The sequence below is a fragment of the Marmota marmota genome, unplaced genomic scaffold (assembly GCF_001458135.2).
Source record: "Marmota marmota marmota unplaced genomic scaffold, marMar, whole genome shotgun sequence".
Lineage (NCBI taxonomy): Eukaryota > Metazoa > Chordata > Mammalia > Rodentia > Sciuridae > Marmota > Marmota marmota.
This window is the reverse complement of record NW_026000229.1, coordinates 34,224,780-34,238,507: the sequence shown is the minus strand read 5'-3', so window position 1 is coordinate 34,238,507 and position 13,728 is coordinate 34,224,780. Positions and strand designations below refer to the sequence as shown.

At 39.3% G+C, this 13,728-nt stretch overlaps 1 protein-coding gene across 1 annotated transcript in view; it reads right to left on the bottom strand.

Moving 5' to 3' along the window:
• The window catches only part of Spg11 (SPG11 vesicle trafficking associated, spatacsin), a 74,812-nt gene that overhangs the window by 16,903 nt on the left and 44,181 nt on the right, over positions 1 to 13,728 (bottom strand). The window contains exons 22-29 of the mRNA XM_048793251.1: positions 11,705 to 11,870; positions 8,312 to 8,517; positions 7,689 to 7,797; positions 7,108 to 7,267; positions 6,313 to 6,585; positions 5,572 to 5,772; positions 4,561 to 4,668; positions 777 to 939 (exon numbers count right to left, since the gene is read on the bottom strand). Coding sequence (XP_048649208.1) covers positions 777 to 939; positions 4,561 to 4,668; positions 5,572 to 5,772; positions 6,313 to 6,585; positions 7,108 to 7,267; positions 7,689 to 7,797; positions 8,312 to 8,517; positions 11,705 to 11,870 — 1,386 coding nt within the window. The remainder of the gene's footprint in view (positions 1 to 776; positions 940 to 4,560; positions 4,669 to 5,571; positions 5,773 to 6,312; positions 6,586 to 7,107; positions 7,268 to 7,688; positions 7,798 to 8,311; positions 8,518 to 11,704; positions 11,871 to 13,728) is intronic.

Sequence of the window (13,728 nt, the reverse complement as noted above, 5' to 3'; positions counted from 1 at the left end):
GTATAAAGGAACAACATCATTCAACAAAAATTTGAAATTAAGTGATTGAGAGAGTAAAGTAGCATTTGTTTAATTCAGTCAGCAACAAGCTTAGAGAATGCCAACATCTAGAGGAATTTGTAATAAAATTAAGCATGATGTGTCTGAAATGTTCAAAATAACCCCACCCACCACCCCATACTGAGGGTTGAATCTAAGGATGCTCTACCACTGAGCTACAACCCCAGTTCTTTTTATATTTTATTTTGAGATAGGGTCTCACTAAGTTACCCAGGCTGGCCTCAAACTTGCCATCCTCTTGCCTTAGCCTCCTGAGTTGCTAGGACTACTAGTGGGCGCCACCAAGTGTGACCTTCAAAATGAATCATGCATTCCTAAAACAGAGCTTGTGATCTTGAGCAATGATGACACGTTAAGGTTACTTGCCAGAGAGAACGGCACTGACACTTTAGTGTAAAGGCATACCAGGGGAAAATGCAGCTATTTGACAACAGCTTAGAATAAGATGACTGGTTATATTACTACATTAGATGGCACTGTACTGAAACTTGAAGTTACCTGTAACCTCTTCACATTCAATTATGAACCATAAATATAATGTTATACATCTTTATTTCCTGATTGCCCTCCTAAAATAATTTCAAGATTAAGGAAATTAACTTTTTTTTTTTTTTTTGGCAGTAGTGCTGGGGATTGAACCCAGGGCCAACTGAACTAAATCCCCAGCAATAAGGAAACTAATTTCTTAATAGCAAATTCAGGGTAAGAACTCTTACCATCAGAGAAGAGATGCTGTACTCCAACCAACAGCTGTAAGAGCTTCCCCAACTCGTACTGTGTCTGACACTGCTGTGGCATAAGCTTCAAAAGGAAACACACCTGATCCTTCAGCCATGTGGCAGGGATGATAGGGGGGACCCTCGTGGCCTTTGTGTAAAGCTGTGGGGGGAAAAAAGGAGAGGTGGGCTCAGGGAGATTGGCTCACAGGAATAACAAATCAAAACATCCAAATTTGGAAATGAAAGCCAAGACACCCTAAAAAGTGACTTCCTATCAAAAAAGGAGATGCCTGCACCAGGTTCTTTCCAAATGGCAGGCAATGGTAATGGGGCTCAGAAGACAGGCAAAAACAAGCCCTCCTTAGCAGCTTTGCACTTTATCCCTTTATGGGAAGTTCCTATATAGAGTTGTATGTATGAAAGTCAAGAGTCCTACAGAATTCAACACTAACTATGGAATTCACTCCTAGAAGGTCCCCTCAGTGACTATCAAATTAACAGTCCTGTGAGTTGTTATAACCAGCCATGTTTCCCTTGGCAGCTTCTTTAGAAAAAGATCTAGGCTTGCCCTCAAGTTCAAAAGATTTTGAATTCATATTATGAAGACTTCTTAGACTTGCTAACCATTGCTGAGCTGGTTCTACTACATACTTGGCTGGTACACAACATCTTTATTTATTTTTTTATGTGGTGCTGAGAATCGAACCCTGTGCCTCACACATGCTAGGCAAGCGTTCTACCGCTGAGCCACAACCCCAGCCCCAGATGACATTTTCATTAAAGGATTTCAGTAAAATGCCTGGGTTTATATCATTTCGGCCATATGCTAAAAATATTAATGAGTCTAAGTAGCAGGCTATATTTCTACAAGAAGGTGTGACAAAGAAACTGCACCTGAGACTGAGGGGAGTGGTGCTTTCCCATATAATGCTTCTTTTGTCACTTCATTCCTGATTTTCATTTGGCCCATAGGTTTGTATTATTTGAAAAAAAATATGAAAGACTAATATTTGGTCCTTAGTCTAGCTTCATAATTCACTCTAGACTTACACAACATAATAAAAAAAAATACTGGTGTTTTTGTGTAATAAAGTCTTAACTCCCTGCTTTCAATAGATAGACAGACAGATAGATAGATAAGCACCAAAAACTTATAATTCATTAGGTCTAGGTTAGGCCCTAATCTTGGTTAGAGATGTCTGCATACCTCTGACCACATTGTAAAAGTCACTCTAAAACATGCCCTAATGCTTTTTGGCTGTGCTGTAGATTTTTAGAAGCACGTTATTCCCTTCAATGAAACGTCCAAGAATGCTAAGATTCTTAAGGAATGCCTTATAAAATCCTATATCAGGGCTGGGATTGTGGCTCAGCGGTAGAGCACTCACCTAGCACATGTGAGGCCCTGGATATAATCCTCAGCAGCACATAAAAATAAATAAATAAAATAAAGGTACTGTGTCTAACTGAAAAAAAAAAAATTCTATATTACATTACTGCTCTCTCCTTATTGCTACCTAGAATTTTCTTCTCTACCTACTTCCCTACATCCTATGTGGTCTTACCTGACCATTTCTTTCTTTCTTTCTTTCTTTCTTTCTTTTTTGGTGGGGGAGGTGGGTGGAGGTGGTAACGGGGTTTGAACTCAGAGCACTCAACCACTGAACTACATCCCCAGCCCCCGCCCCCTTTAAAATTTTTTTGTTTTTAGTTGTAGATGAACACAATACCTTTATTTATCTTTTTATGTGATGCTTAAGATCAAACCCAGGACCTCACACATGCTAGGTAAGCCCTCTACCACTGAACCACAGTCCCAGCCCCTCAGCTCTTTTTTTTTTTTTTTTTGAGAGAGAGAGAGAGAGAAATTTTTTTAATATTTATTTTTTAGTTTTCGGCAGACACAACATCTTTGTATGTGGTGCTGAGGATCGAACCCAGGCCACACGCATGCCAGGCAAGCGTGCTACCGCTTGAGCCACATCCCCAGCCTCTCAACTCTTTTTTGTATTTTATTTAGAGACAAGGTCTCACTGAGTTGCTTAGCACCTCGCCATTGCTGAGGCTGGCCTTGAACTTTCAATCCTCAGTCTCCTGAGCCTCTGGGATTACAGGCATGTGCCACTACACTGTTTTTTTCCTTTCTTAAAAAAACAAAAAATTTTTTGGGGGGTGGTTTGGTACCAGGGATTGAACCCAGTGGCACTTACCACTGAGCCACATCCACATCCTTTTTTATGTTTTATTTTGAGACAGGCTCTCCCTAAGTTGCTTGGGTCTTGCTAAGTTGCTAAGGCTGTTTGTGATCCTCCTGCTTCAGCCTCCCAAGCCACTGGGACTACAGGTACGTGCCATCGTGTCCCACTCTTCCTCTCTTAAATTTTAATAGTGATTACCTGATATCCTTTTTTCTTGGGGAGGGGGGATTTTGCCCAGGTGAGCATCAAGTGATCACCCTGCCTCAGTCTCCTAAGTAGTTGGGACTACAGTCTACACCATTGAGCCTGGCTTACCCTCTACCTTAAAGGAAGATCATTCTACTTCTGGAGAGACTCAAATGGGATGACATGAGATGATAGAACACTAGAGTTGGCTTATTATTAGCTACTATTCCCACTTAGATTTTGTTACTACATGTTTTCTACATCCCTTCTGGTGGGACTTTGATTCTCAGAAAAACCACATCTATTCTTGATTATTCTGAGTGTCCTTATTAAAATCAGTTGGGATTAGGGCATTAGTCCTTAGCTTTTACTTAATTAATTGTTTACCTTACTCCGTTGCAGACAGAATTGGTTAAAGGAAAAAAATAATGGAAGGAAAGGGCTAAGGCAAAGATGGGAGCAGATGCACTCCTTCTCCAGGGGAGGATAGGTAGTCAGGTAAGAATATGAAGGTACTTAGGAGGACCCTCCACAGAGAGTAATAGGTTGAGGAAATTCACATATCTAGTTCCTCTGATTTAAAAGCTCTAACCTTAGTCAAATATCTGACTCAGTATTTTCAAATATATAACCTTTATATCTTCATTACAATTTAAGACCAATATGACTCAGAAAAAAAGCCTGTACTGTGGTTCTACCTGATGTATTTTTTGAGTGGAAGAGATAAATACTTTTGTCTCATGTACATAGAACTCTTTGGGGGTATAAAAGGCAGAAGTACTGCAAGCCCCCAACTAGAACTAAGACATATTCCCCCACTTCCTTTCTTATAACTTTACAGGGTTAATAAGCTTGGCATGATAAACAGGCCCCAAACAAGCATCTAACGAGGTAACCCCTGAAATTGACCATATATTTCAGAAACATTTAGACAGTGACTTCCAGAAGTATTGAAAGAAAACATTTTCTGTCACAGTGAATACAGCACACTTTCCCTCATCTGGAGAACATTATTAACAAGGCAGAAGAGCAACACTCAATATTCTGGAGCTATCCTGGATTGGCAAAAGGTGGCCCACATGCCACCACTCTCTTGTTTTGTGGGCAGAGCACAGACTATTAATCCTTTTCCCATTGAGCTTGGCTGCAGCACCAGGATATCAATCACAGTAGTGCATTACATAAAACCTCCCTTCATGCAACTGATGAGATAATATAAGAGAGCCCACTACAACTCCTGTCCTGGCTTCCCCATGTCTGCACTGGTGCAAATGATATAATTTGAATTATACCAGATAACCACTATCACCCTGCTACTCCATCCCAACTACCAGTAGACAACCAACAAACCAGCCAGTTTCAGATCAGTGAGAAAAAGCACTATAATTCCAACTTACAGTTTCAAGGTTCTTCTGGAACTCCAAAAGTTTAGCTTTGGCTTCCTTATAGTTCTTGAAGAACAAACATAGTTCATACATCTCCATCATCAGGAGTAATGGGGAGTCCTTTGGAAAAGAGTTTGAAATCATAAAATCCTGAACTTGATATTTTCTCAGTGAAAAATGCCAACTAACAGGATGTTAGGTGCTATTAGTAATAGCTTCATAGTAGAATTAAGTCATTTATGTGTGTGTATGTATGTCCCCCTCCCACACCAGGGATTGAATCCAGGGGCACTTAATCAATGAGCCACACCCCCAACCCTTTTTTATTTTTTTATTTTGAGAGGAGGTCTAAGTTACTTAGGGTCTTGCTAGTTGCTGAGGCTAGCCTCAAACTTGCAATCTGTCTGCCTCAGTGCCCTGAACTCCTGGGATTACAGGTGTGTGCCACCATGCCCAGCAAATCATGTGTGTTCAAGAAGGAAAGTTAAATTTATATTTCCTTTTCCTTTTGGATAACAGACACTAAGGCTGGACACAATTAACAAATCCATTTTCTGTTTATTCTATATTTGATCTAATGCACATGGCAGAAAACACTCTACTAGTGATACCACAGTGTCTCCAACATACACTCCTGGACAATGGGCTTCCCTCCTCATCACTCCATCACTTTCAGCAAGAGTTGGAGGGTCACAGGACAAGAATTTGGGTGGGATCAGAAAGTAAGAGTTTGAACTATGAGTATGCCACATATTAAGGTATTATAAATTCTTGGATAGGTTACTTAGGTTCTATGAGCATTAGTTTACTCGTCTGTAAAATGAGGACACTACCACTTCATAATATTTTTGTATTGAAATGTATAGTACTAAGAAAATGTATATAAAGCACTGTGCTAAATAAATGATAGGACTGGGGGTGCAGCTCAGTGGTAAAGTGCTTGCCTAGCATATGCAAGGACCTGGATTCAATCCCTAATACCACACAGAAAAAATAATAAAACAATAAAGTAACTCTTACTACCTTAAAGAAAAGCTGGAAAGCTCTGATGAGAATTTTGCTCTTCTGCCTTTTTAATAATGTTCTCCAGATGAAGGAAAGGTCCTCAAGGTCCCAGGTATGGTCCTCTATTGAGCCCTGAATGTGTCCCACTGCTTCAGCTGCAACACTATCCTCCACAGAAGTAATGATCCAAACACAGAGACAAGGAATAGCACTGGCATCCTGCCCATTGGAAAGAAATTTTCAAAATAAAATAACAGGGCCTGCATTACCTAACATGTACAAATGCTACAGATGGATATTTCCTATTTAGCAAAAGTCACCAAATTAGTTTGAAAGATTTACAAATGTAACAAACTCTAATGAACAATTAAAGAACTATTGATAAAATATCATGCAAAATGAGGAAGATCAAAAGGCCAAGAAGACAGAAAAAGAGTTAGAATGCTCTTCACCGATATGCCAATAACTATGAATCATGTCTCCCTTCTCTGCTACACAAGGTGCTAAAGAAGCAGTGGTAGTCTGACTACCAAAGTGTCTGCCAGAAAATCAATGCTGCCAGTTCACTGAATGTCAAGGTACAAGGAAGTGAACAAATGTCCCAAAGCCCGAGCTGCAGAAGCACAAAAAATTTCAGTGATCTTGGAAACATGCTGGAGACTGTCATCATCACAAAACTCTGATTACCAGTGTTCCTTGTCCCATGTTACTTTTTCTATTGTTCTCTAGGTCTTAATTTAAGCTTCTCATAATCTTCACCTGAATACACGAAGCCAGGACACTGATGATAGGAGCCTGCTGTTTCAATGCCTCAGTCAAGAGCCAGCGCCAGGAATCTGGCTCCTCTGAGCACTGGAGCAGAGTTTCAAAGAAATTAGTCATCTCTTCTTTATTTCTCTGGAGTTCCTGGGGGCACTCGTTGCAGATTTGATCACTGTCCACTATAGAACTGGACACTGATGGAAATTTCTCAAAAGCCAACTTTAAGTGGTCTTGAAGAATTGGGCTGAAGTACTGGAGAATGGACTTCACCTGGAAATCATATTAGATGATTAAAACAAGAAAACCAACTTTCAGGGGCTGGGGTTGTGGCTCAGCGGTTGAGCGCTCGCCTCACACTTGTGAGACCCAGGTTCGATACTCAGCACCACATAAAAATACATAAGTAAAATAAAGGTATTGTGTCCAACTACAACTAAAAAATAAATAAAAGAAAAAAAAAAAGAAAACCAACTTTCAGTTTCAGGTAAAGCTAAACAACTTATATAAAAGTGTATGCAAAATTATTCTTTCTCACCCTAAACTCTATCAGAGGTAATCATATAATTTTACAAAGCTGTCTGTTGCCTTTTGAGTAAAATTTCATATTCGATCTGGAGTAAAACACTCTTTAGCATTAATGACTAGTCTATTCTCTGATGCCAACCCACTGAACTCTTAATAAAAACCAATGTCATATCAAACAAAAGCCAATATCTACACAATAAAAGAATACCATCTTCTAAGAAGCGTTCCAATTTCCTCTTGAGTTAATAGCCAACAATCATGACTTACCTCCTCTGGTTGAAAGTTATGGAGTTGGCTGTGAATAATAAACTGCAGCCAATCATTTGCTTGGGCACATTCTCGAAGGTAAGATGTGCTCAGTCTCATATTATGGAGCCTGCAGAATTGTATCACTAATGCCCACTGGCTGCTAGATTCACTGGATAATCTATAATCAGAATTAGGAATGGGATGGTAGAGGAAAAAAAATCTTATTAAAATCTAGCATTAGTCTGAAACTGGAAAATTAGTAAAAAATAAAATAAATACAATCACAGTGTACTTTCTAAAAAGTTTTTAGAACTGGAGATGTAGCTCATGTTTAGCATGTGGCATCCCTGGGTTCAATCCCTAATGCTACAAAAAAAGAAATGCCAATATTTATTGGGTATGAAGCACCTCTTCATCTCTAAAGAGGAAATCACCACTGGCAAGTTAAATCCATTCTCCATTTATTTAGTGTATGCTATATGCCGAATGAGTAAAAAAATCAGGTATAGGGGGATTTTAGTGAAAATACCAAATGTACTAAATGATTAGGTCAACAAAGGTTGGCACAGTTTATTAGAAAAGAGGTTGCAAACACAAACCTCTTCATTTCATGCTGCTGAATGTTATTCCATGTACCTTCTTCTAAGAGAACAAGCAATTCTTCTAAGGTGGCCTTTTCATCATCTGCCAGTTTAGATAGTTTTTCAGCTATAAGAAATATACACACAAAAAAAGTATGAGCTAGGCATGGTGGCACATGCCTGTAATCCTAATTGCTCAGGAGGCTGAAGCAGGAGAATCATTTGGGCCCAGAAGTTTCAAGCCAGCCTGGGCAAAACACACCCACACACATACACACATACACACCCATATATTTATATAAAATAACATTTATTTATATATTTTATTTATATGTGTATGTGTAAATATCTCTCTCTCTCTCTCTCTCTATATATATATATATATATATATATATATATATATATATCTAAATATGAATGAAATAAATATGAATGAAATGCAGGCAGCTCCTATTGAAGGTATGTGAAAGGACGATATATATACACACACCCTGACTCAAAAAAAAAAAAAAAAAAAATAGAAAAACAGCTGGGGATGTGGCTCAGTGCTAAAAATGTCTGTGGGTTGAATCCCTGGTACCAATAAATAAACAAGCCAACAAATAAATAAAAATCAGCCCCATAAAGAAAAAGAGCTATACCTAAAGACTCTCTGATAAAGCAGTACTGAGCATCTTCATTTCTATACTTGTAGCTTAAAATTATATTGGCTACTTTCATATCAACTCTGAGCTTGAGGCTGTCAAGGCCAAGCAATTCCAAGAAACACACACAGGCAGCTCCTATTGAAGGTATGTGGAAGGACGAGAGCCCTAAGACATAGGCCTCCTTGCCTACTTGCTGGATCCTGAAAAAGAAAGGAACTGAAATTACTTAAGCACATAAAATCTATCTCACCAGGAAATGCAAATGGAATTACACTGGTAACACTACAGTGCCAGACATGTGATTTTTTGACCCCCACCTTTCCCTTTTTGCACCCCTTGTGCACATTCATTTGGGTTTTAGGTAATTTTTTTAGTTGTCTTCTTTCTTCATAGCTCCCATACCCTTCGGTATATCTTTTCCAAAAGCACCTACTCAGTTCGCATTATTCTTGCTTCCAACTTCACCCAGAAAACAGCAGAACTTCAAAAACCTACCAACTTGTGATCTTATTGATTATGAGTATGTATCCAAACTACCAAAAAAAATTAATAGCACTTGAAGTTTGACATTTTGAAGCACATTTCAGAAGACTCAAATAAATGCACTGTGTGTGTGTGGAAAATGTTCTGGAAAGATGCACATGACATTATCAACCATGTTTACTACTGGAATGGGAGATTTGAGGGACTTCTTTCATTTTCATTTTTCTGAACTACTTAACTTGCCGTAAAAAATGTATTCCTTGCCAGGTGCTGTGGCGCACACCTGTAATCCCAGTAGCTCCAGAGGCTGAGGCATGAAGATTGCTATTCAAAGCCAGCTTCAGCAAAAGCGAGGTGCTAAGCAACTCAGTGAGTCCCTGTCTACATAAAACGAAAAATACAGCTGGGGATGTGGCTCAGTGGTCGAGTGCCCCCAAGTTCAATTCATTCTAGTACTAAAAAAAACAAAAAAGCATTTGTTAAGTATCAAACCCCCCCCAAAAAAAATCTATATTTAGCTGATTATATTGAATACATTGTCCAATTCTTTTTTGGCGGGGTTGGGGTGGTACTGAGGATTGAACTCAGGGGCACTTGACCACTGAGCCACATCCCCAGCCCTATTTTGTATTTTATTTAGAGATGGGATGTCACTGAGTTGCTTAGCACCTCACTATCGCTGAGGTTGGCATTGAACTTTCCATCCTCCTGCCTCAGCCTCTCAAGCCACTGGGATTACAGGTATGCACCACTGCGCCCGGCACATCACCCAATTCTGTACTTAATAAAAGTGAATTATATTGGGCTGGGGCTCAGTGACAGAGCACTTGCCTAGTATGTGTGAGGCACTGGGTTCAATCCTTAGCACCACATAAAAATAAAGGAATTCTGTTCATCTACAAGTTCAAAAAATATTTTTAAAAAGTGAATAACATAAGATCTTAATATATAAACTTCATATCTCAGAATTCTTCTAGAGTAACTGCTAATACTCAACAAGCTCCCATATAATTTTAAAATAAATCTACCTTTTAAGATATAGTTTTATCTTTTTCCCCATTAACAAAAATCAGACACTAAATGCCAAAAACTTGGTACACCAAGAAAAGCACAGTGAGCCAGGCACAATGATGCAAACCTGTAGGAGTCTGACGCAGGAGGATCACAAGATTAAGGCATACCTTTATTTGGCTTTTAGGGAGCAACATAATGAGACCCTGTACCAAATGGAAGGAGACCCTCATTGTTACACAAAATTACATACAAGAGGAAGTGAGGGGAAAGGGGAAAAAAAAAAACAAGGGGGAGAAATGAATTACAGTAGATGGGGTAAGAGAGAGAAGATGGGAGGGAGGGAGGGAGGGGATAGTAGAGGATTGGAAAGGCAAGCAGAATACAACAGACACTAGTATGGCAATATGTAAAACAGTGGATGTGTAACTGATGTGATTCTGCAATCTGTATACGGGGTAAAAATGGGAGTTCATAACCCACTTGAATCAAATGTGTGAAATATGATATGTCAAGAACTATGTAATGTTTGGAACAACCAATAATAAAAATTAAAATATATATATAAAAAAAAATTTAAGAAAATAATAAAAAAAAAGGGCTGGCAATGTAGCTCAGTGATAAAGCACCATCCCTGGGTTCAATCCCCAGTAAATGCAAAAACAAACAAACACAACAAAGCAAATCATTGTCCAAAAATAAACATTGTTGCCAGATGCAGTGGCACATGCCTGTAATCCTAGTAACTTGGGAGGCTGAAACAGGAGGACTGCAAGTTTGAGACCATCCTCAGCAATTTAGACCCTGTCTCAAAAAGTGCTGGGGATGTGGCTCAGTGGTTAAACACACCTGGGTATCACTGGTAACAAAACAAAAAAAGTAATCATTGTTGCCAGGTACAGTGGTGCACTCCTGAAATCCCAGGGGCTCAGGAGGCTGAGGCAGGAGGATCTCGAGTTCAAAGCCAAGCCTCAGCAAAAGCAAGGTGCTAAGCAACTCAGAGAGACCCTGTCACTAAATAAAATACACAATAGGGCTGGAGATGTGGCTCCATGGCCACATGCCCTCGAGTTTAATCCCCAGTATCCCCCCGTCCCCCCAAAAAACACAATGTTAACTGTGGTATGTTTCTAGTATTTTTTAAAATAATTTGTTTAGTTGTAGATGGACAGAATACCTTTATTTTATTTATTTTTATGTGGTGCTGTGGATTGAACCCAGTGCCTCACACATGCTAGGCAAGCGCTGTACCCGAGCCACAACCCCAGCCCAGTTTCTAGTACTTTTAAAAATGTATTTGTAAAATACATAGATGTGCCTCTTTTGGTTTGTTTTTACAGTATTGGGGATAGAAACCAGGTGTGCTCAACCACAAAGCTACATCCCAGACTTTTTTTTTTTTTAATGTTTAATTGTAGATGGACAGAGTACCTTTTATTTATTTATGTGGTGCTGAGGCTTGAACTCTGTGCCCCACACATGCAAGACAAGTGCTCTACCACTGAACCACAACCAAAGCCCCCCAGTCCATTTTTTTTTTTTTTGGTGGGGGGCGGGTACTGGGGATTGAACTCAGGGGCTCTCAGCCACTGAATGACATCCCCAGCCCTGTTTTATATTTTATTTAGAGATGGGGTCTCACCAAGTTGCTTAGAACCTTGCAATTACTGAGGATGGGTTTGAACTTACGATTCTCCACTGGGATTACAAGTGAGCGCCACTGCACCTGGCCCTCCAGTCCTTTGGGGACAGGGTCTCACTAGGTTGCTAAAGTTGGCATCGAACATGGTTATCATCTTGCCTCAGCCTCCTGAATCACTGGGATTATAAGTGTGGGCTGCTGCACATGGCAAATATGTGTTTTAGAGTACAAATTAAGTTTTAAATACTCACAGCTGTTTGGGATTCTTGCTCTTGATTAACTCTTGGATCAGAAAGGTACCAAATGCAAAAGATGGGCGTCCGTGAAGTAAGTAGTAAGTAAAATTCAGATGTTCCACTATAGCATATTTATTCACCAGGTCAGGGCTAGAAAAATGCGGGAGATGATTTGATGCATCTGGGGGAGAAAGTGATGCAATATTAATTCTTTGCACTTCATCATGTTTAATTTCAGATTTGCATATGGAAAGCTTAATTCTCTTTTTGTAGGTACTGGGAATTGAACCCAGGGCCTCACACACGCTACATAAGTGTACTACCACTGAGCAACATCCCAGTTCCATTTATTTATTTATTCATTCATTCATTCATACATACATATATACATACATACATCAATTAACCCACTTATTATAGGCTAGAGATGTCAAATATGGCAGAGCTTTTACTGGTCTTTCAATTCCTTAAGCCTTCTGATGGCAGACTTGACTATGACCGCAGAAGTAGTATTGTAGATCCAGGTGCCACCATTCACAGTTTTCATGCAGAAATCATAGTGCCAGAACCCACAGTCTGTCTTTTCATTGTGGTTTGGACACAAAAGGAGCAGTGTACTTTGTGTGCTATAATATACATTATATCTCTACACATATTCACCCTACAAAACTGCAACTGTGTACCTTTTGACCCACATCTTTCCATTCCCCAATACCAGTAACCATACTGTTTTTATACATTCAGTGTTTTCCTTCTCTTCAGATGCTACATACAAGTGAGATCATGCAATATTTATCTTTCTGTGTCTGGCTTATTTCACTTAGCATAATGTCCTCTAGGTTCACCCATGTTGTCGGAAATGATAGGATCTCTTTATTTAAGACCAAATGATGTGTGCACGTGGGTCTGTATGCTGCAATTACTTTCATCATTCATCTACCAATAGACATTTCAATTTTGTTTCCAGAAGTTGGCTATTACGAATAACACTGCAATGAAAATGGAAGTGTATATATCTTTATGAGGTGGTAATTTAATTTCTTTTGGGTACATACCTAGAAGGGGAATTGCTGGGACATGTCAAGTTTTATTTTAACTTCTTTAAGAAAACCTCAAAACTGGGCACTGTGGCCCATGCAACTCAAGAGGTTGAGGCAGAAGGGTCACAGGTTCATCAGCAATTTAGCCAGAACTTCAGCAACTCAGTGAGACCCTATCTCAAAATATAAAAAGGGCTGGGGATATAACTTAGTAGTAAAGCACCCCAGATTCAATCCCCAGTACAAAACAAAAAACAGGTAAAAACAAATAAAAAAAACCTCTCCAAACTGTTTTACACAGTGGATGCTATCAACATATAGCTCCATCAACAGGGGACAAGGGTTCCCTTTTCTCTACTCCATTGTTAATACTTGTAATCTCTTATGTTTTTGATTTAAAAAAAAAAAAATCCTAACAGGTGTGATACTGTATCTCACTGTAGCTTTAATTTGCATTTCCCTGATGATTAGTGATGGTGAGAACCTTTTCATATACATTTGACCCATTATGTTTTCTTCAGAATAATGTCTGCTCTCATCCTTTGTCCATTTTTTCTTTTTTGGGGGGATGGGGGTGGGGGGGACCAGGGAATAAACTCAGGCACTCAGCCACTGAGCCACATCCCCAGTCCTGTTTTTTATTTAGAGAGAGGGTCTCACTGAGTGGCTTAATGCTTCAATTTTGGGGAGGTTGGCTTTGAACTCGTGATCTTCCTGTCTGAGCCTCCCAAACCACTGAGGTTACAGGCATGCACCAGCACACCCAGCCTGCTTATTTTTAATTGATTTATTGTTTTGCTATTGGGTTGTGTGAGCTTCTTATGTATTTTGGGTATTAACCCCTTATTAGATATATGAGGACTGGAAGCAAATATTTTCTTCCAATCTGTAGGATGACATATCATTTTACTGATTGTTTCTTTGGCTGTGCAGAAGCTTTTTTTTTTTTTTTTTTTTTTTTGTACCAGTGAATGAACTCAGGGGCACTTAACCACTGAG